Source organism: Tachyglossus aculeatus, chromosome 14 (assembly GCF_015852505.1).
Source record: "Tachyglossus aculeatus isolate mTacAcu1 chromosome 14, mTacAcu1.pri, whole genome shotgun sequence".
Taxonomy (NCBI): domain Eukaryota; kingdom Metazoa; phylum Chordata; class Mammalia; order Monotremata; family Tachyglossidae; genus Tachyglossus; species Tachyglossus aculeatus.
In genome coordinates, this window is record NC_052079.1 from 11,806,250 (window position 1) to 11,828,584 (window position 22,335).

The window sequence follows — 22,335 nt, forward strand, 5'->3', positions numbered from 1 at the left end:
TACTAGGCACTCTTGCCAAAACCCACTACCACTGATACACAATACCACAGATGCATCCCAAATATATCATCTCACCTCTCAATAGCAATTTATTTGGGAATCAGAATGCTTACAAAGCTTGAAATTTTTAAATGGCTCACTGACTGTTTGGGTTTCATCAGTATGTAATTATTAAAGAGACTGAATTATTCAGCTAAACCAAAGGACATCTTTTTTAAACCTTCAATACTGTAATGAACCACCAGTTATTACCTGACACCTAAATACTGTACACAAATAACAATGAAATCAATCAATCAATCATATTTATTGAGCGCTTACTGTGTGCAGAGCACTGTACTAAGCGCTTGGGAAGTACAAGTTGGCAACATATAGAGGCAGTCCCTACTCAACAGTGGGCTCACAGTCTAAAAGGGGGAGACAGAGAACAAAACCAAACATACTAACAAAATAAAATAAATAGGATATGTACAAGTAAAATAGAGTAATAAATATGTACAAACATATATACATATATAGGTATATGTATGTATATGTACGTATGTATGCATATGTATGTATATGTATATATACATATATGAAACTACTGTGCTTTAAAAAAGCATGCAGACACAAGGGAATGAAAGTCCAAAGACACCTTAAAAACAACTCCCCAAATATGAACTGACAAGGATCATAATTTCTGGTAAAACAAAGAGTCTGGAGGAAAAAAGGACTAATGATACAATCTCAGTTTAAGAAAAAAAAACACAATCGGAATTTATGACCTATCCTGCAAGGTAGGAAAATTATGGCATTTAACTGCATCTACAGCAGTGTTTCCTGAGGTCATTTAACAGCTTTCTTACCCTTAAGTCATAGGAAGCTACTCATTAGCAAGTGCAGAACTACCGGGAACACCAGATTTGTTCCCTACACAGTGCCAAAGTGAGAAATACCCAAAAGCCACCAAAGGCATTAAAAGTGCTCCATTTTGGTTTGGAATTCGCATTTGGGGGGATAGGAAAGGGGGGAGGGGGGCGTTTCGACTCCCTTCCGTAATGCCAGGATTAGCCGCACCAGTAGTTTCAAGGTACAGTCCCGAACTAAGGCCAAGGATCAAGGATGTGCACCAATTCCAGTTCTTCAATCAACTGTATATATCGAGCACTTACTGTACGCAGAGCACTACACTAAATTCTTCCAAAGTGAGTCCTAGAGAATTTGCAATTTCAACATCAGATTTTTTGGGTATAAAAATATTTCTGGTTTTTAGATGGCCTTTGTGGTTCATGGGGGAAAAATAAGATATATGAAGTGCCCCACATGATTACAACTGTTTTGCATTATGTTTTGGCGCACAGACAACTTTAAGATTGTGGTGTAGTACTAGGATCCATGAAGTCCTTAAATTATAAAACACTGAACAACTGCATTAAGTTATAGGAACTTAAACCAAGGACAATACACTTAAATTATCTGTGCTATTGGAAAAAACCATTAGCACGGATAATTAAAACAGCAAGTAATCTGCACAGGTACCCATTCGCTAAAAGACTTACAAGAAGACCCTTGAGCGCAATGGGTAGCAAAGAAAGTCAGCCGCACCAAAATGCCACAGAATAGGGATATTCCTAGTTGTGTCCAACAAATCACCAAAAATCACAACTAAATTCCAGTTGCTTAAAAACTGCCAGTTGATGAATCAATCAATCAATCGTATTTATTGAGCGCTTACTGTGTGCAGAGTACTGTACTATGCGCTTGGGAAGTACAAGTTGGCAACATAAGAATCCGGCTCAATTAGAAGTCAATTGTTGAAAAGTCGCAGTGGTCACGATCTACTCTTATTTTACCTTTCTTTGTCCTTTTTCCCCCAGGCTCCATTGATGATTTTTAAACTGCTTAATTTTAGTTGCTATATTTTGGATAAATGTTTTATGGCCACATAATCTGCAACACAGATAACAGATGCATGAATAAATTGTGAAAGTACAGTTTTCCTAAGTGTAGGGGGTTTTAAAACTGCAGAAACGCTCTAGACTCCCCCACCCGCTTTTTCTTTTCAATAAGAACAGTAAGTTTTCTTCGGCATTATTCCAAAACATTTTGACCAAAAAGGGGGGAAAGTTTCTGACTAGAAACTTGAAAAAAAAATCAACTGTAGACTTAACTGCTGACACAGCATCATCAGAACACTTAACTGAACTCAAGACAAAAAACCATTCGTAATAAGACATGCTACACAAAAGGGATTAATTTTTGATGAAACACAAGTGTCTTAATCAGCATATACGAATGATATGACAATCTGCACAGCTACAAGTGCTATGTATCCATTTGATCTGAATAACCCCTCCTTAAAAAAGACGAGATGATGTTTTTAACAACAAAATTAATTTCTGAGGCAGCTAGTTTTCAAGTCGGGCCAGGTTCTAAATCGCAGCCCAGTTCAATCCCAAAATCAGGCCACACCAAGCTGTGTGGATGAGTTGCATCTAGGGTTCTTCTACCAAACAGAACCCCGAAAAGCATCGTGGCCAACTGGAAAGGGCACAGCCTGGGAATCTGGGGTTCTGAAATCCCAGATCTCCCACCTGTCCTCGGTGTGACCCGAGGCCAGTCACTTAAACGCTCCCTGCCTCAGTTACTTCATCTGCAAAATGGGGATTAAGACTGTGAGCCCCAAGTGGACCGCTGACTGTGCCCAACCTGATTAGCTTAATCTCCCACAGTTTTTAGTACAGCGTCTGGCACAACAAAACACTTGTCGTGCAAAGCACTTCAATACCACTAAAAATATATACATATGGCAAACCCAGGTCAGCAACTGTTGAAATGTCTACCATCTTTTCAATGATTATATCTTTTACAAATTAAAACTTTAAAACAGTTATCCTAAATTTACAGCATTCATAATTTAACATTCTTTTCAATAATAGATACTTCAAGGAAATACAGGGAACTGAATGTAGGTTTTTTTGGTCATTTAATTTTTCTTTTAACCTTTCAATGGTTTGGTTTTAGGATTATTAATTTACATGAGAGCCCTTTAATAAAAAAAATCTGACCACTTTATTCAGACTCTCATATTTGTTACATCAATAAGCTCCTTGTGGGAAGAGAATATGACTATTAACTCTGTTGTACTGTACTCTCCCAAGCGCTGAATTCAGTAGTCTGCACACAGTAAGCACTCAGTAAATACCGTTAATCAAAATCATCCTGAAAATAATCTACCTCGGGATCCAGTGCATAAAGCAAGACTAAGCTGGTGATCCAGGTACAGATTCCAGCTACCGCTTTTTTTTCCCCCCAAAAAAACCATAACTATTTTATACCACAATATTTCCTGGCAAATGAGGATCATCATGAGTTACTTCGGTTCAACGCAAACAGAACATACCACAGTATTTTCTGACAACTGAGGATCATCATGACTTACTCATGTTCAATGAGAACAGCACTGAACATTTTAACAAGATTCTGTTAATAGTACTGGCAGATAACATTAGGAAGTTGAGTGGAAAGTGTAGGAATCTTCTCTTTTCGACGTGTTTTTAAAAAGCAGGCACAGGGCCTAACGGAGCTAATTCAGCCCTATGAGTTAGGCAATGGCACATTCTCGTTCGTTTAGAGAATATATTTTGAGGAACTAGTAATCGTTAACTTAAAATTATAGGAAGCCATACATACCCAACTTTTCATTATAAAAAGCATTAGCTTCCGAAACGTGGGTTTCGGCATTAAATCACAAAATCACGAGTAGCACATCACTAGTAACAGATAAAGAGAAATGATTATGCAGTTTCATCCGACAACGGTCGCACGCATCACTAACCAATTCTTTAGCCCAATCAGCGGGTAACAGAGTGCAGAGAAGGATGCAGTGAGGTCAGTTCACAAAACAAACCTAATAGCCCACCCTCACTGGCATGTGGATTTGTAACGCAGCTTTAAATTTCCACATCTACGAATCACTACCGACATCTCCAGAGTCTTCCCAAAGAAACCACCTCACAGAAGGCCCTGCAATACCAGGCATTTTGAAAAAGATCAGATTTAGCATTTTAAATGCAAAGGAATATACAAAAGCTAAAGTTGCCACTGATGTACACAGTGGAATGGAGGACTTACTGACTTTATTTAAATCGGTATTTCAGTTGACAGACATACCAGCTGGAACTCCAGTCAGTACATCTGTTTAACTCGATTACAACGGCGTTTAAACTTTTTCTATGCCGTACCTTGGACATTACCCAAAAGTGTAAGGATTTTTATTTTCAATAAAACTTGTGGAAAAGCATTCACTACCGTCTACCAAACGTGACTGCCCTTGAGTCAGTGAGGGACAGTGTTACACACAACCTAAATATATACTTGTCAGAAAAGTGTAAAGAAAAAAGGACAGGTGCCCAGTTTCCTTCCTGATCAGTTTCGGGCTGAGATTGTTTTTCTAGGTTTAGATCAGCGCTAGTAAGGCGTTTACAAACTCCAGGAAAATATCAATCAAACCAGAAGTTGAACGTGTACCTCGACTTGGTGTTTTTAAACCCAACTACCTACACAACCCGAGGCGACGCACACGGGATCGTTGGAAGGCTCTGAATCTCTGTTACGACTGCAAAGGACTGACTTTATTATTAATAATAATGACAATTATAATAATAATAAATGATGACGGCATTTGTTAAGCACTTCCTACGTGCCAGGCAGTGTTCGAAGCGCAGGGAGAGATATAAGATAATCGGGTTGGGCGCAATCCTTATCCCACGCGGGCCTCCCAATCTTAATCCCCATTTTCCAGATGAGGTAACCGAGGCCCAGGGCAGTGAAGTGACTCGGCCCAGGTCACACGGCAGACAAGGGGCAGGGCCGGGCCTAGGAGATCGGGGGGTGGTCTCTCTCATTTCTGGGGCCCGAAGCGGCCTCGCATTCAGATTTAACCCTCTAAGAAGGGGCTCGCGTCAGGGGGCAGCGGAGGTGTTTCCAAGTTAAACTCTGGCTAAAATCGTGATGCGGGTTTTTTTGTTTTCGCAGGGGAGGAGGAGGAAGGGTCCTCCGGCAGCGCAGGTGGAGGGGGAAGGGATCAGGGGATGGGGGAGGGCGGCTAGTATAGTGCCCGGCACGGAGTAAGCGCTTAATAAATGCCAGAATCCTTGTTAAGGAAGGAGAGGAAGGGGCCGGGGGCTGATGGGTGGGCAAGAAGGCCCGGCTCCGGGGGCTGGTGGGTGGGCAAGAAGGACCACCTCCGAAGGCTGGTGGGCAGCAAGGCCCGGCTCCGGGGGCTGGTGGGGGGTACCAAGGCCCGGCCCCGGGGTGGGCAAGAAGGCCCACCTCCGGGGGTTGGTAGGGGGCAGGAAGGCCCACCTCCGGGGGATGATGGGGGGCAGGAAGGGCCTCCTCCGGGGGATGATGGGGGGCAGGAAGGGCCACGCTCGGGGGCAAGAAGGCCCACCTCCGGGGGCTGCTGGGGGGCAGGAGGGACCACCGCTGGGGGCAAGTAGGGGGCAGGAAGGCCCGGCTCCGGGGGCTGCTGGGGGGCAAGAAGGCCCACTTCTGGGGGTTAGTGGGGGGCAGGAAGGCCCGGCTCCGGGAGCTGCTGGGGGGCAAGAAGGACCACCCCCGGGGGATGGTGGGGGGCAGGAAGGACCACCCACGGGGGATGGTGGGGGGCAGGAGGGACCACCTCTGGGGGCTGTTGGGGGGCAGGAAGGGCCACCTCTGGGGTCTGCTAGGGGGCAAGAAGGACCACCCCCGAGGGATGGTGGGGGGCAGGAAGGACCACCACCGGGGGCTGGTGGGGGGCAGAAAGAACCACCTCTGGGGGCTGGTGGGGGGCAACAAGGACCACCCCCGAGGGATGGTGGAGGGCAGGAAGGACCACCCTCAGGGGCTGTTGGGGGGGGGCTGGTGTGGGGACACTGTAAAGGCCCCCCCCCCCCCTCCGGGGGCCGGTGGGGGGCAGGCGGCCCGGTGTCGGGGGTCCGGGCCGTCCCCGCCGGCGGGCCGTCCGGCCGCCATAGTAGAAAGCAAAATGGCCGCCCCGAGCCTGCCTGCCCCGAGCCGCCGCCGCTGAGAGCGGAGGAAGGGAGGGAAGGAGGGCGGACCCCGCCACCCCCCCGAGACGAGACCCCCGGACCGACAGGTACCGTCCGTCCGTCCGTCCGTCCCCCCGTCCCCCCACCACGGGGCCCCGGGCCGTTACCTGCAGCTCGGCCCGCTCCACCTCCCAGTGTGCCCGCTCCATCTCGAAGCGGGCCCACTCGTGCTGGATGTAGTGCAGGATCCCCGGGATGGTGTACTGCTGCGGCGGCGGCGGCTGCTGCGGCGGCGGCTGCGGCGGGGCCGCGGGCGGCGGGGGCGGAGGGGGCGGCGGGGGCCGGGACAGCTCGGCCGACCCCGCGGGGCCCGGGCCCGGGCCCTCGCCCGCCGGGGACACGGTCATGGCCGAGCCGGGACCCGGGGCCTGCGGCGCCGGTGGCGGCCGAGACCCCGACCCGCCGCCGCCGCCGCCGCCGCCGAGGTCGTCCATTGTGTGCGGGCGCGGGCTGAGGGGGCGCGGCGGCGGGGACGGGGGGGACGGGCGGAGGCGTGGCCGCCGGTCAGGGCAAGGAGCGGCCGGCCGCGTCCGCCGCCTCCGCCATGGCGGCCGCCCCTGGTCGGGCCGCCCGTCGGGCCCGTGAGCTCAGCCCGGCTGCGCGGCGGGCGGGCGGGCGGGGGGGCCGGGGGGGGCGCCGGACCCACGGGCGACGACGACGCCGGCGACGCCGACGCCGGCACCGCAAGGCATTCTGGGCAGGCGGCGGCCGCCGACCCGCCGCCATCGCCGCGCGCGCCTCAGAGCCCGCTAGAGGCCGGGCTCGGCCCACGCAGGCGCACTGGGGACGCGGCCGGGGCCGCCGCCGCGCGCGCCTCGGGGACGACTAGGGGCCGGCGGGCGCAGTGGGGACACGGTCGGGGCCGCCGCGCGCGCCTCGGGGCGGAAAAGAGGCCGGTTGACGCAGGCGCACTGGGGACACGGCTGGGGCTGCCGCGCGCGCCTCGGGGCCGACTAGAGGCCGGCGGACGCGGGCGCAGCGGGGACACTGTCGGGGCCGCCGCGCGCGCCTCGGGACCGAATAGAACCCGACGCAGGCGCAGTGGGGACACGGTTGGGATGCCGAGCGCGCCTCGGGGCCGACTAGAGGCCGACGCAGGCGCAGTGGGGACACGGTCGGGGCTGCCGCTCGCGTCTCGGGGCCGACTAGAGGCCGGCTGACGCGGGCGCAGTGGGGACACGGTCGGGGCCGCCGCGCGCGCCTCGGGGCCGACTAGAGGCCGACGCAGGCGCACTGGGGACACGGCTGGGGCTGCCGCGCGCGCCTCGGGGCCGACTAGAGGCCGGCTGACGCGGGCGCAGTGGGGGACACGGTCGGGGCCGCGCGCGCGCCTCGGGGCCGACTAGGGGCCGGCTGACGCGGGCGTAGTGGGGACACGGTCGGGGCTGCCGCGCGCGCCCTGGGGCCGAATAGAGGCCGACGCAGGCGCACTGGGGACACGGTCGGGGCCGCCGCGCGTGCCCTGAGGCCGACGCAGGCGCACTGGGGACACGGCCGGGGCTGCCGCGCGCGCCTCGGGGCCGACTAGAGGCCGGCTGACGCGGGCGTAGTGGGGACACGGTCGGGGCTGCCGCGCTCGCCTCAGGACCGAATAGAAGCCGGCCGACGCAGGCGCAGTGGGGACACGGTTGGGACCACGCGCGCCTCGGGGCCGACTAGAGGCCGACTGACGCGGGCGCAGTGGGGACACGGTCGGGGCTGCTGCGCGCGCCCTGAGGCCGACGCAGGCGCACTGGGGACACGGTCGGGGCCGCCGCGCGCGCCTTGGGGCCGACGCAGGCGCACTGGGGACACGGTCGGGGCCGGCGCGCGCTCTTTAGGGCCGACTAAAGGCCGACGCGGGCGCACTGGGGACCCGATTGGGGCCCCGCGCGCCTTAGGGCCGACTAGAGGCCGGCTGACGCGGGCGCAGTGGGGACACGGCCGGGGCTGCCGCGCGCCTTGGGGCCGAATAGAGGCCGGCTGACGCAGGCGCAGTGGGGACACGGTCGGGGCTGCCGCGCGCGCCTCAGGGCCGAATGGAGGCCGACTGACGCGGGCGCGGTAGGGACACGGTCGGGGCCCCGCGCTCCTTGGGACCGAATAGAGGCCGACGCAGGCGCAGTGGGGACACGGTCGGGCTGCCGCGCGCGCCTCGGGGCCGACTAGAGGCCGGCTGACGCGGGCGCAGTGGGGACACGGTCGGGGCTGCCGCGCGCGCCCTGAGGCCGAATAGAGGCCGACGCAGGCGCACTGGGGACCCGATTGGGGCCGCGCGCGCCTTAGGGCCGACTAGAGGCCGAATGACGCGGGCGCACTGGGGCCGAATAGAGGCCGGCTGACGCAGGCGCAGTGGGGACACGGTCGGGGCTGCCGCGCGCGCCTTAGGCTGACGCAGGCGCAGTGGGGACACGGCCGAGCCTGCCGCGCGCGCTCCTTAGAGCCGAATAGAGGCTGGTTGACGCAGGCGCAGTGGGGACACGGTCGGGGCTGACGCAGGCGCAGTGAGGAGAAGTGAGTTCGGGCGCTGAGGGGTAGATAAAGAGAAGCAGCGTGGCTCAGGGGAAAGAGCCCGGGCTTTGGAGTCAGAGGTCCTGGGTTCAAATCCCGGCTCCGCCGACTGTCAGCTGTGTGGCTTTGGGCAAGTCACTTCACTTCTCTGGGCCTCAGTCACCTCATCTGTAAAATGGGGACTGAGACTGGGAGCCCCATGAGGGACAACCTGATAATCTTGTAGCCTCCCCGGCGCTTAGAACAGTGCTTTGCACATAGGAAGCGCTTAATAAATGCCATTAAAAAAAAAAAGAGAGAGGTTTCCTCTTCAGTGGTTTGCAGGGATTACAGAGGACAAGGGGGTCAGAAGCTTTTACAAGTGTCTAAAATAGTTTAAATATTGACTGATGTTTTATATTTGTGGATTATTATTTATTACTCTTTATTTAACTTGTACATATCTATCCTATTTATTTTATTTTGTTAGTATGTTTGGTTTTGTTCTCTGTCTCCCCCTTTTAGACTGTGAGCCCACTGTTGGGTAGGGACTGTCTCTGTATGTTGCCAATTTGTGCTTCCCAAGCGCTTAGTCCAGTGCTCTGCACATGGTAAGCGCTCAATAAATACGATGGATGATGATAATTATTTTAAAAATGAAAGCCGTTCAGTCCACGCCTCTTTACTCCTCAAGAACCTCCAGTGATGGCCCACCCACCCTCGCATCAAACAGAAACTCTTTAGCTTTGGCTTTTAGACTGTGAGCCCACTGTTGGGTAGGGACTGTCTCTAGATGTTGCCAACTTGTACTTCCCAAGCGCTTAGTACAGTGCTCTGCACACAGTAAGCGCTCAATAAATACGATTGATTGGTTGATTTAACACTCTCACAGCTCACCCCCCCCCCCCCCCACCTTCCTTCCCTCGGATTTCCTTCCCTCTGCTTCACGGAGAAGCGGTACGGCCTAGTGGATAGATCGCGGGCCTACGGCGTCAGAAAGTCATGGGTTCTAATTCTGGCTCCGCCGCTTGTCCGCTCTGTGACCTCGGCAAGTCACTTCTCTGCGCCTCAGCTACCGCATCTGTAAAATGGGGGTGGAGACTGCGAGCCCCACTTGGGACGGGAACTGAGTCCAACCTGCTGATCTTTTATAATAATAATAATAATGATGGCATTTATTAAGCGCTTACTATGTGCAAAGCACCGTTCTAAGCGCTGGGGAAGGTTACAAGGTGATCAGGTTGTCCCACGGGGGGCTCACAGCCTTAATCCCCATTTTACAAAAGAGGTAACTGAGGCCCAGAGAAGTGAAGTGACCTGCCCAAAGTCACACAGCTGACAGTTGGCAGAGCTGGGATTTGAACCCATGACCTCTGACTCCAAAGCTGGGGCTCTTTCCATTGAGCCACGCTGCTTCTCTTTATCTACCCCAGTGCCTGGCACATAGTAACTGCTTGACAAATACCATAATTATTATTTTATTATTAAACACCAATTTACTCAATGTAGCTCGAGCTCATCTATCTCGCCTCGGATCCCGTGTCCTCGTCTGGCCTCTGGCCTGGAACACCCTCCTCCATATCTGACCGCACTCCCCACCTTCACTGCCTTATTAAAATCCCCACTTCTCCAAGAAAATTTCCCTAAACCCTCAGAAAATTTCCCTAAACCCTCATTTACCCCACTCCGTCTCCCTTATGCACGCCCTTTGTAGCTATACCCCTTAAAGCGCTTGATATTCACCCCCACCGTCAGCTCCCCAGCACTTAGGTAATAATAATAATAATCATAATAATGGCATTTATTAAGCGCTTACTATGTGCAGAGCACTGTTCTAAGCGCTGGGGAGGTTACAAGGTGATCATGTTGTCCCACGGCGGGTTCACGGTCTTAATCCCCAGGTACACGCCTGTAATTTAATAATATCCATCTCCTTCTCTACACTTTAGAGAGCAGGGCGGGGAATGTTTCTACCCCTGTGGGCAGGGAATGTTTCTCCCAGCTCTGTCGTACTCTCCTAAGTGCTCAGTAAATACCATTGATTGATTGTAGAGCACTGTGCTAATTTCTTGGGAGAGTAAAATTGGAGTTAGTAGACCCAATCAATCAATCAATCGTATTTATTGAGCTCTTACTGTGTGCAGAGCACTGTACTAAGCGCTTGGGAAGTACAAGTTGGCAACATATACGGGCAGTCCCTATCCAACAGTAGGCTCACAGTCTAAAAGGGGGAGACAGAGAACAAAACCAAACATACTAACAAAATAAAATAAATAGAACAGATATGTACAAGTAAAATAAATAAATAGAGTAATAAATATGTACAAACGTATATACATATATACAGGTGCTGTGGGGAAGGGAAGGAGGTAAGATGGGGGGATGGAGAGGGGGGCGAGGGGGAGGGATCTTACAATATACTTTAATCCTTCCAATTTTTCCTCTGAGGGGAAATAATGCCTTTTCCATATTACGGTACCCATTATGGTACTTGTTAAGCGTTCATTATGTGCCAAGCCCTGTTCTAAGCACCTGGATAGATACGAGTTAATCAGGTTGGACACAGTCCCTGTCTTACATGGGGCTCACAGTCTAAAAACCAGAGGTGAAGTTAAGGTGACCGGTTTGTAAGCTACGGGACTGGAAACTCCCAGAGGCTTCCCTACGTAGGAAATCCTAGGAATGCCAATTAGACCAATAAAGTTAAGCCCAGCAGTTTCAGCTCTTACGTTTACGGAAAATTGAGTTTTCAAACACTTTTCAAACCCGTTTTCTCCCTGAACTCACCCCTGATGAAAGAATGATTTTATTCCAGAGAGTTGGGGGTTTTTTTCCCGTGCTTTAAAGTTTTGATCCATCACAGTTAACCACAGCATCATCCTCTGTCTCTCAAGCCCCTAATTTAGGCAATATCCTTGACTCAATCAGTCATATTTAGTGAGCACTTACTGCGTGCGGAGCACTGTGCTCGCTTAGGAGACTACACAACAGGGTTTGTAGACACATTCCCTGCTCACAGCGAGACTGCAGTCTAGAGGATTCCGTCCTCTTTTTCAACCAAAGATTCATTCAGTCGTATTTATTGAGCGCTTACTGTGTGCAGAGCACTGTACTAAGCGCTTGGGAAGTACCAGTTGGCAACAAGTACAAGTTGGCAAAGATGCCAGTTCCTGTAGGTTCTTCCTCCACAGTATTTCCACACTGGTGTAGCTGCATTTTATATCCTGTCTTGACTACTGCATCTGCTTCTTCACTGGTCTCCCCGGCTCCAGTTTTTTCCGCTACTTTATGTTTCAGTCTGTATCGTTTTTCAAAACCATCACCGCCCACATCTTCCCACTCCTCAGAAACCTCCAATGGTTGCCCATTCTTCTCCACGTCAAGCAGAAACACCCGACATCTGTTTTAAGCACTGTGCCAAGCTCCTACCACTGACCTCTTCTCTCTCCCTTTATTAACATTCCTAATACTCCTTTCAGCCGGGAATTGTCTCGCTAGATTTAATTCACCTAACTGGAACAGCAACCTTCCAACTTGCTGATGAGTCACTTCCTCTTTTAGATCTCACCTTGAAAACTCTCTTTTTTGCTTCAGCCTTTGATCTGTGGCTTACCACCATTCCTTTTCACTCCTCTACTGAATATGAGCATTTGCTTAACTTTTCATCAGTTTAAAACACCAACATTTTCCCCTTCCCGTACCCGATTCCCTCTTTTTACCTCTTATCGGTGAAGCCTCATACTATATTTCATGAGTTGGCATATAATTGAAAGGTGTGGCGACAGAGGCACATAAGGAATTCCAGTTTTTGACTGAGGCCAAATTAGAGGTAGCAAAGCTCAAATATTTTGTTACCGGTGATTCCAGAACCAGATGTGAAAAGGATTACGATGCTGACCTATGGGAATCCTGCGGCTTCCTCTGAAATTACTCATAAGGATTTGGATGTTGTATTACATATTATATTGTAATATATTACAATATATTGTATTGCTGTATATTGTATGTTGTATATTTATTTGGCGTCTTTCTACCAAGAAGCCCAAAGTGCTTTAAAAACATCTCGCACCCTGCATCATCTAGGCGAGGTTGGTAGCAGTTATTATCTCCTTTTTAAAACAAAGAGATGAGGGCATACGGAGAGGAAGTGATTTGTTCTGGAGTTGTCTGGTCTAACTGCAATGTAGTGATGGGTGAATAGGAGAAAGGGGACGTGGACGATTGGCATTTACTGAGACCCTACCGTGCACGGAGCATTGGGCAAGTAAAATAGGATTAAAAGATATGATCCCTTTCTTAAAGGAGTTTACAGTCAAGCAGGGAAGAAAGAAAAATAAATTACAGGTGGAAGGAAGAAGTAAAAGGGGAATAATAACAATAATGATAAAATAATCATAGAGCAGCAGCGTGGAGTAGTGGATGGAGCACGGGCCTGGGAACCAGAAGATCACGGGTTCTAGTCCCGGCTCCGCCACTTGTCTGCTGTGTGACCTTGGACGAGTCACTTCACTTCTCTGTGCCTCAGTGACCTCATCTGTAAAATGGGGATTGAGACTGTGAGCCCCACATGGGACAGGGACTGTGTCCAACCCGATTTGCTTGTATCCACCCCAGCGCTTAGAGCAGTGCCTGGCACATCGTAAGCGCTTAACCAATACCCCAATTATTACTGGTTTTTGTTAAGTGTTGTAAGGGCTGAAGTGCTATATTTATTTTACTTGTACATAGTTATTCTACTTATTTTGTTAATATGCTTTGTTTTGTTCTCTGTCTCCCCCTTCTAGACTGTGAGCCCACTGTTGGGTAGGGACCGTCTCTATATGTTGCCAACTTGTACTTCCCAAGCGCTTAGTGCAGTGCTCTGCACACAGTAAGCGCTCAATAAATACGATTGAATGAATGAATCCTATAGTAGCAACTGGGAGGATATAAACTAGGGTTGCGGGGGGAATTGAAATGAATCAGGGATGGCTTCCCGGAGGAGATGTGATTTCAGGAGGGCTTTATTTTATTTTATTTTATTTTATTTTATTTTATTTTGTTGGTATGTTTGGTTCTGTTCTCTGTCTCCCCCTTTTAGACTGTGAGCCCACTGTTGGGTAGGGACTGTCTCTATGTGATGCCAATTTGTACTTCCCAAGCGCTTAGTACAGTGCTCTGCACATAGTAAGCGCTCAATAAATACGATTGATTGATTGATTGATTGATTGATTTAAAGATTGGGAGAGCAGTGGTCTACCTGATGTGAAAGGACAGGAAATTTCAGGCGGGGAGGGCAGGCACTTACTTTGGCTAAGCTGTTTCCTGCCGCCTGATGAGAAAGACAGAGTTTGGGTCTAGGGATAGGGAAAGGGACCACCCTGCGACCTCGTCCTCCCAGCCAGGCACTCCCTGGACCGTCAGTGAGCCAATTATAGTACTCGCCGGTGACCCAGACTGCAACCATTTTCTCTTTTCTATATAGAGAAAATACCTGAGGGAAGACAAGAATATCACTCAAAAGGTATAAAGTCTGGCAACATATACCTTTCTTGAATGGAAGTTGATTTTTACCGTGTCAGAAAAGGCAGATCTTCCCGGGCAAATAAGGGGCGTCTTCAGATGAATCAGGTCCTTTTTCAGGTCATCGGTGTCCTAATTAGGGCAGAGGAGAAGTAATTCACTAAATGGCATTTTCGCAACTTGGAAGAGTTAAGGCTTCATGCCATGCTGGTTAGATTCACCCAGCCCATCCAGCCTGCAAACGGGACAGATTTTTAAGGGAATATGACATTTAGAACTGCCTGGTGAAGGATGCAATGTACCCAATGTTCAGCATTCGCAGTTATTTTGCAGATGAATACGTTGTCCCTGAAAATACAAATTTTCGCAGAACCATTTTGAGCAGACAGTATATGTACTGTTCCTGGCTCTGCACCTTGGGGCCACTTCTGTGCCTCAGTTTCCTCATTCACAAAATGGGAATTAAAACCTGTTCTCCCTCCCCCTTGGTCTGCGGGCCCCATGTGGAACAGGCACTGTGTTGGATCTGATTATCTGGTATTTCCCCGACGCTTAGAACAGTGCCTGGCACATAGTAAGTGCTTAGCAAATACCGCAATAATTATTATTTAAATTCTGAGGTATCGCAGGGGGCAGAAAGGTCATCAAATATAATTCCTCAAAAACCCTGGGCCTGTTTGATTCATTGCTCATGGTTTTATTAATACAAAGCCTCTTCTGCTTCTCACCCAAAGGGTTCACTGAAAGGGGTTGAAGAAACAGTGTCAGGACAAGCGAGGCAAAATACGTCATGGGCTGGGCCTGACTTCGGGAAGTCACTTTCTGTCATTTTTTGTGGAAGTTTACTGTAGTGTTTATTATATGGCAAACACTGTGCTAAGCCCTCGTTGGTAGATACAAGAAATGCAGATCAAACACACAGGGTCCTCACCTTAGGAGTAGGAAGAGCAAGTAGGTAGCTTATACCCATTGCACAGGAAGAAACTGAGCCCCAGAGAAGTTCAGTGACTTGCCCAAGATCACACAGCAGGCCAATGGCAGGGCTGGGAATGGAACTAAGATCTCCCAGTTTTCGGGTCTATGTTCTTTCCACATTGACTATGCTGCCTAGGAAGAAGGTGAAAAACCCTTATTAGAAAAGGGTGCGGTGACAGGAAATTGTGAAGAAACTACATATCAGCATGTACTTAAAGTCTATATTAGCAATAATTTCTTGAAAATCTAATGGGTGAGCTGGATTGGGGGATAATGCTGGACAGGGGTTGAGCTGAGGAGGTTGTCTGGATAGGGAGAAAAGGGAGAAACAGTAAGAGTATTGGTTTAACGCTGATGTGAGGTCCGGGGAAAGCTCATGAAGAAGAACAGGACTCTGCCCTTAATAATAATAATAATGGTATTTGTTAAGTGCTTACTATGTGTAAAGCACTGTTCTAAGCGCTGGGGGAATACAAGGTGATCAGGTTGTCCCACGTGGGGCTCAATCAATCAATCAATCGTATTTATTGAGCACTTACTGTGTGCAGAGCACTGTACTAAGCGCTTGGGAAGTACAAGTTGGCAACATCTAAAGACAGTCCCTACCCAACAGCGGGCTCACAGTCTAAAAGGGGGAGACAGAGAACAAAACCAAACATACTAACAAAATAAAATAAATAGAACAGATATGTACAAGTAAGGCTCACAGTCTTAATCCCCGTTTTACAGATGAGGGAACTGAGGCCCAGAGAAGTCAAGTGACTTGGCCAAAGTCACCCAGCTGACAAGTGGCGGAGCCGGGATTTGAACCCATGACCTCTGACTCCAAAGCCCGGGCTCTTTCCACTGAGCCACGCTGCTTCTCTAGTCAACAAGCGCTTCAGCTCACCTCAGGCTTTTTGTTTCTCTTCAGAATCCCTGCAGTTAGGGAAGCCCTGCCAGGGTTGGTTTGCTTTTTAACGGTGATTTGTTAACCGCTTAGTAAGTGCCGGGCAGCGTACTAAGTGCCGGGGTAGATAATCAGGTCTGTCCCACACGGGGCTTGCAGTCTTAATCCCCATTTTACAGATGAGGGTAACTGAGGCGCGGAGAAGTTAAGTCCCCTTCGAGACTGGGAGCCCACTGTTGGGTAGGGACCGTCTCTATATGTTGCCAACATGTACTTCCCAAGCGCTTAGTACAGTGCTCTGCACACAGTAAGCGCTCAATAAATACGATTGAATGAATGAATGAATGCAAGTGAGTTGACCAAGGTCACGCAGCAGACAAAAGTGTCGAAGCCGGGATTATAATCCTGTTCCTCTGACTCCCACGCGTGTACTCTATCCACTAGGCCCTGCTTCTTTTCACACGCTGTTGTGTCCCAGAGTCGGCCGGGGTAAATCCCGGCCTGCCGCTGACTTTTAGACTGTGATCCCACTGCTGGGTAGGGACTGTCTCTATATGTTACCAACTTATACTTCCCAAGCGCTTAGTCCAGTGCTCTGCACACAGTAAGCGCTCAATAAATACGATTGATGATGATGACCAGTGGGGAGAAGGACCTTGAGGGAGGAAAGGGGGAACTGCAGCACCGTGTCTCTTTCTAAATTTAAAGTTTCTTTCAGGAATTTTCCCCTGTAGGACCACTGCCCCACGGAGAAAATCTCCAAGAAGAAGAACTAAATTCAGGGGGGAAAAAAACCCTACGGAATGCAAGATTATATTTAGATCCCCCCCCCCGAAAAAATCCAGAAAGCCCCAGTCGGCCGCTACCCAGAGATGGTGGAGAGCAGGTGCCTCGGAGGCGGCAGTCCCCGGCCCTTTTAAAGGAAAATGTTGCCGGCCAGACAGAAGCCAAGAGAGCCCATCTGGGGCTGAGTGTGTAGGCCCCGAGCCAAAGGACGAGCAGGAAGAGGAAACCGTGCACGGGGAAAGTTGCTAAGGCTTGGAGGAAAGGAGAAGTTGGCCGGTGGTGGTTAGTACGGCCCCTGCTCCCAGGGAGCCAGAGAACCTATCCCATGGGGAAGCGGCAGGCAATTCTTGGTTCTAGAGAAAGGGTTGTAGTCGATAGGGATCGGGAAAGAATCAGTCTCAAATCGGTGTGAACCTTGGGACAGTGCGCTGGACATTCCCAAAACCGAAAATAAACTTTGAGTTCCCCCTTATTATTCACGTAGCCTTTGTCATGCATAAATGCGCAGTGTGGTAAAGTCCTTTTGAAACTGGGACTTCGTTCTGGTCCCGTCTGTCCGAGACACGTTTCCTGCCTTGAAAGTGCCTCAGTTCTAATGGGGAAGACGAGGTCAACATAATTTAAGATGTACAAAGCAGAAGTAACCTCACTGTACCTCGTTCTTGCCTGTCCCGCCGTCGACCCCCGGCCCACGTCATCCCCCGGGCCTGGAATGGCCTCCCTCTGCCCCTCCGCCAAGCTAGCTCTCTTCCTCCCTTCAAGGCCCTGCTGAGAGCTCACCTCCTCCAGGAGGCCTTCCCAGACTGAGCCCCTTCCCTCCTCTCCCCCTCATCCCCCTCTCCATCCCCCCATCTTACCTCCTTCCCTTCCCCACAGCACCTGTATATATGTATATATGGTTGTACATATTTATTACTCTATTTATTTATTTATTTTACTTGTACATTTCTATCCTATTTATTTTATTTTGTTGGTATGTTTGGTTCTGTTCTCTGTCTCCCCCTTTTAGACTGTGAGCCCACTGTTGGGTAGGGACTGTCTCTATGTGTTGCCAATTTGTACTTCCCAAGCGCTTAGTACAGTGCTCTGCACATAGTAAGCGCTCAATAAATACGATTGATTGATTGATTGATTGATTAAGTAACAGAAACATAAAACCAGATTGGTGGGAAATGCCTGGATCTTCGCCTGTGAGGGATTAACAGTCTCATTCTTTAGCGCCTTTGTTTTCCCTTCCCCTTTCCATTTTTACCTAGCGTTCCCTCTCTCTCTGTTGCTGTTTTCCACTGGCCTAGACCTTTGTGTCTGCTTCCCCCTGTCTCTTCATCATCATCAATCGTATTTATTGAGCGCTTACTGTGTGCAGAGCACTGTACTAAGAGCTTGGGAAGTACAAATTGGCAATATATAGAGACGGGCCCTGCCCAACAGTGGGCTCACAGTCTAGAAGGGGGAGACGGAGAACAAAACCAAACATACTAACAAAATAAAATAAATAGAATAGATATGTACAAGTCAAATAAATAAATAAATAGAGTAATAAATATGTACAAAACATATATACAGGTGCTGTGGGGAAGGGAAGGAGGTAAGATGAGGGGGATGGAGAGGGGGACGAGGGGGAGAGGGAGGAAGGGGCTAAAGCCAAACCATTCTGCGTAATGAATACATTCCAATTCCATCTAGGGCAGTGAGCTTATCTTCCTGGAAAAGGGTGTAGGTGACCTCACACTCTGCTTCTGGCAGAGCCGTAGAGCGCAAGCAGGGACTTTCCTAGATAACCCGGTCCATCCACCGTGGGGGTGAATCCATCGGGGTGAAAGGGGCCCCAGACCTTTTGGCAATCTACTCGTGGCGCCTTCCAGATACAGGCTGGCCTGGGGCCGGGGTGACCCATCCGGAAAAAAGATCCACTGAGAGGAGATCTATCGACCCCCGGCCCACGTCATCCCCCGGGCCTGGAATGCCCCCAATCCCTCTGCCCATCCGCCAAGCTAGCTCTCTTCCTCCCTTCAAGGCCCTACTGAGAGCTCACCTCCTCCAGGAGGCCTTCCCACACTCAGCCCCTTCCTTCCTCTCCCCCTCGTCCCCCACATCTTACCTCCTTCCCTTCCCCACAGCACCTGTATATATGTAGATATGTTTGTACATATTTATTACTCTATTTTACTTGTACATATCTATTCTATTTATTTTATTTTGTTAATATGTTTGGCTTTATTCTCTGTCTCCCCCTTTTAGACTGTGAGCCCACTGTTGGGTCGGGACTGTCTCTATGTGTTGCCAACTTGTACTTCCCAAGCGCTTAGTACAGTGCTCTGCACACAGTAAGCGCTCAATAAATACGATTGATGACGATGATGATGATCTAGCCCCAGTCGTGACTACCCAAAGCAATACTTCCCAAGCGCTTAGTACAGTGCTGTGCACTCAGTAGGCGCTCAATAAATACAATTGAAGGAATGAATGAAAGGCTGAAGCAGCGGGGCTCAGTGGACAGAGCTTTGGAGTCAGGGGTCACGGGTTTGAATCCCAGCTCCGCCAGTTGTCAGCTGTGCGACTTTGGGCGAGTCACTTAACTTCTCCGTGCCTCAGTTACCTCATCTGTAAAATGGGGATAAAGACTGTGAGCCCGTGGGATCACCTTGTAACCTCCCCAGTGCTTAGAACAGTGCTTTGCACATAGTAAAAGCTTATTTATTTATTTAATTTATTTGTACATATCTATCCTATTTATTTTATTTTGTTAGTATGTTTGGTTTTGTTCTCTGTCTCCCCCTTTTAGACTGTGAGCCCACTGTTGGGTAGGGACTGTCTCTATATGTTGCCAATTTGTACTTCCCAAGTGCTTCGTACAGTGCTCTGCACATAGTAAGTGCTCAATAAATATGATTGATTGATTGATTGATTAATAAATGCCATCATTATTATTATTAAGTGCTTGGCATGTCGTGAGCACTTAATAAATACCGTCAGCAATGCCCTCGTCTCTCAGGGAGAGTTATCCTTTTGCGAAACCACAGTCTGGGATAGAAGGAGGCAGAAGGTGGGTGAGATTCAGACCCCCATCTCCAGAAATAGGTGCCTTTCTCCTAGACAAGTTCTGATTCACAATCACAGCACCTTAGTCATTCACACCCACTCTCCGATTCCCACAGCTCTCACACCCCGCCGGAGGGATGGCTCCGTGGTTGCTCAGCCTAGAAACCTGCATCCGTTCTCCGGAATCCAGTGCGGTGACAGCAGCGTTAACGCAGCCTCTTCGGAGCTGCTTAGATAGGTGGTGTCCCTCAAAGGGTTCTCCGGGTTGTTCTGCGGCGACTCTGAAAACAAAAGGTCCCATTTACCCTCTTAAGATCCTCGGGTGCGGCGACGGCGAGGGGCTTGTGTCGGTATGTTTGGCTAAATTCCTAGAAACCCGAGTAGGCCCGTCTCCCGCTGTCTGATGGCCACCCCTTTCTCCTGGACATTTGGCATCATTCCCCCCCCTCCACATTCAAGCACTTTAAGGTAACTGAGCTCATTATCTAGGAATGTTTACCCAAGGAAGCTTTAGAAATCATCTACCTGCCAAAGTGTCCACCAAACCATTGCAAATTTCTCCTTTCCCCGCCCCGTGTAGCACTTATGGACGTATCTTTATACTCATAAACACTTTATGAACACTTTATAAACACTTTATAAGCCAAAGTGTCCACCAAACCATTGCAAATTCCTCCTTCCCCCGCCCCGTGTAGCACTTATGGACGTATCTTTATACTCATAAACACTTTATAAGCCAAAGTGTCCACCAAACCATTGCAAATTCCTCCTTCCCCCCGCCCCGTGTAGCACTTACGGACGTATCTTTATACTCATAAACACTTTATAAACCAAAGTGTCCACCAAACCATTGCAAATTCCTCCTTCCCCCGCCCCATGTAGCACTTATGGACGTATCTTTATACTCATAAACACTTTATGAACACTTTATAAACTTTATAAGCCAAAGTGTCCACCAAACTATTGCAAATTCCTCCTTCCCCCGCCCCATGTAGCACTCATGGATGTATCTTTATACTCATAAACACTTTATAAGCCAAAGTGTCCACCAAACCATTGCAAATTCCTCCTTCCCCCGCCCCATGTAGCACTTATGGACGTATTTTTATACTCAGTCGACACCCGCTATCTGTCACTTATTTTAGTGTCTGTCACCCTGCTAGATTATAAGAACCTTGAGGGCAGGGATCATGTCTCCTACCTCTACTGTACTCCCCCGGGGTAAGCCCTCGATAAAAACTCCTGATTGATCGATGAACGTAGTGTGGCTTAGTGAAGAGATCACGGTACTGGAAGTCAGGGGACTTGGGTTCTAATCCCGGCTCTGCCACTGGACTGCTGAGCAAGTCACTTAACCTCTCTGGGCCTCAGTTTCCTCACCCGAGAAATGGGGATAAGGGACCGTGTCTGACCTGATGACCTGCTATTCGCCCCGGTGCTTGCCATATAGTCAACACTTAATAAGTAGCGTAATTATTCGTATGTCGTCAGGGATTATCTTCCATAGATGAGAATAATAGATACAGTGCCACTGTCGACCCTTCAGTCCCTCCCAGGTCACCCTAACTGCAGCCTGGCCACCTGATGGACTGACTGCATTTCAGCCTAACCCTAATTTTTAATTCCATCATCATCATCCATCGTATTTATTGAGCGCTTACTGTGTGCAGAGCACTGTACCAAGCGCTTGGGAAGTACAAGTTGGCAACATATAGAGACGGTCCCTACCCAACAGTGGGCTCACAGTCTAAAAGGGGGAGACAGAGAACAAAACCAAACATACTCACAAAATAAAATAAATAGAATAGATATGTACAATTAAGATAAATAAATAAATAGAGTAACAAATATGTACATCCCCTTCACCTCTGACTTCTCCCAGTTTACATGCGGCCATCAGGCCAACAGGGTAAAGTTACCAAAAATCTGACTTTAGATTTGTCCCGTGCAGACGTGGTTATGGCGTATTTCCCCCTTCCTCGGTAACAGGGGGTCCGATCCTGTGTTCCTCCTTATGCCCCTCGGAAAATAAGCCCTGGGGATTCAGTGTTCTCGGCCAGGCTCGGGGGGATCAATCGATCAATCGTATTTATTGAGCGCTTACTGTGTGCAGAGCACTGTACTAAGCGCCTGGGAAGTACAAGTTACTTGTACTTGGGAGGAAGGGGTGCGCGGCTTCTGTCTTAGGGGAGCAGCAGGAACGTTGGTGGAGATCTGCACGAGGGCTAGCTGAAAAAGAAAAGGAACGTCTCCGATATTTCAATTTTAAACCTGCTTTGTCCAGGATTTCTAACTCGGATGTTAATGATTCCCAGCTAAAACTTGCCTCATCCGGACTTGGGACATGATCAGATTTTTGAAACGTATTTTGGTCAAGGGTGCTAGCTAGAGGAAAACAGAAAGCACCCCCATGGCACTTCCTGGATATATTTTTATATTTTACTCCTCCCCGCATTTGTAAAAGTTAGCATCAGCAAGTATATATGGAGGTGGTTGAGTAGAAGAGTAGAAAAGTATTGAGTTCAAGAGTATAAGAGAGGCAATGTGGCTCAGTGGAAAGAACGTGGGCTTGGGAGTCGGAGGTCATGGGAT

General features: G+C 49.6%; 2 protein-coding genes across 7 annotated transcripts in view; one reads left to right on the forward strand and one right to left on the reverse strand.

Annotated features, from left to right (window-relative positions):
• Positions 1-6,601, reverse strand: part of STRN3 (striatin 3) — a 69,616-nt gene extending 63,015 nt beyond the window's left edge. For both annotated transcript variants that reach the window (XR_005453944.1, XM_038756857.1), the window contains exon 1: positions 6,188-6,601. Coding sequence is in view for 1 of the 2 variants with exons in the window: in XM_038756857.1 (XP_038612785.1) it covers positions 6,188-6,514 (327 nt within the window). In the remaining variant the exon portion in view is untranslated. The remainder of the gene's footprint in view (positions 1-6,187) is intronic.
• The window catches only part of AP4S1 (adaptor related protein complex 4 subunit sigma 1), a 34,271-nt gene continuing 17,965 nt past the window's right edge, over positions 6,030-22,335 (forward strand). Inside the window, exon 1 of one of the 5 annotated variants that reach the window (XM_038756858.1) lies at positions 6,030-6,127. The gene's annotated coding sequence lies outside the window, so the exon portion shown is untranslated. Of the gene's footprint in view, positions 6,128-7,505; positions 7,708-8,146; positions 8,574-13,715; positions 14,053-20,011; positions 20,094-22,335 lie in introns of those variants that run through there. The other 4 variants (XM_038756860.1, XM_038756861.1, XM_038756862.1 and 1 more) reach the window with 4 other exon arrangements.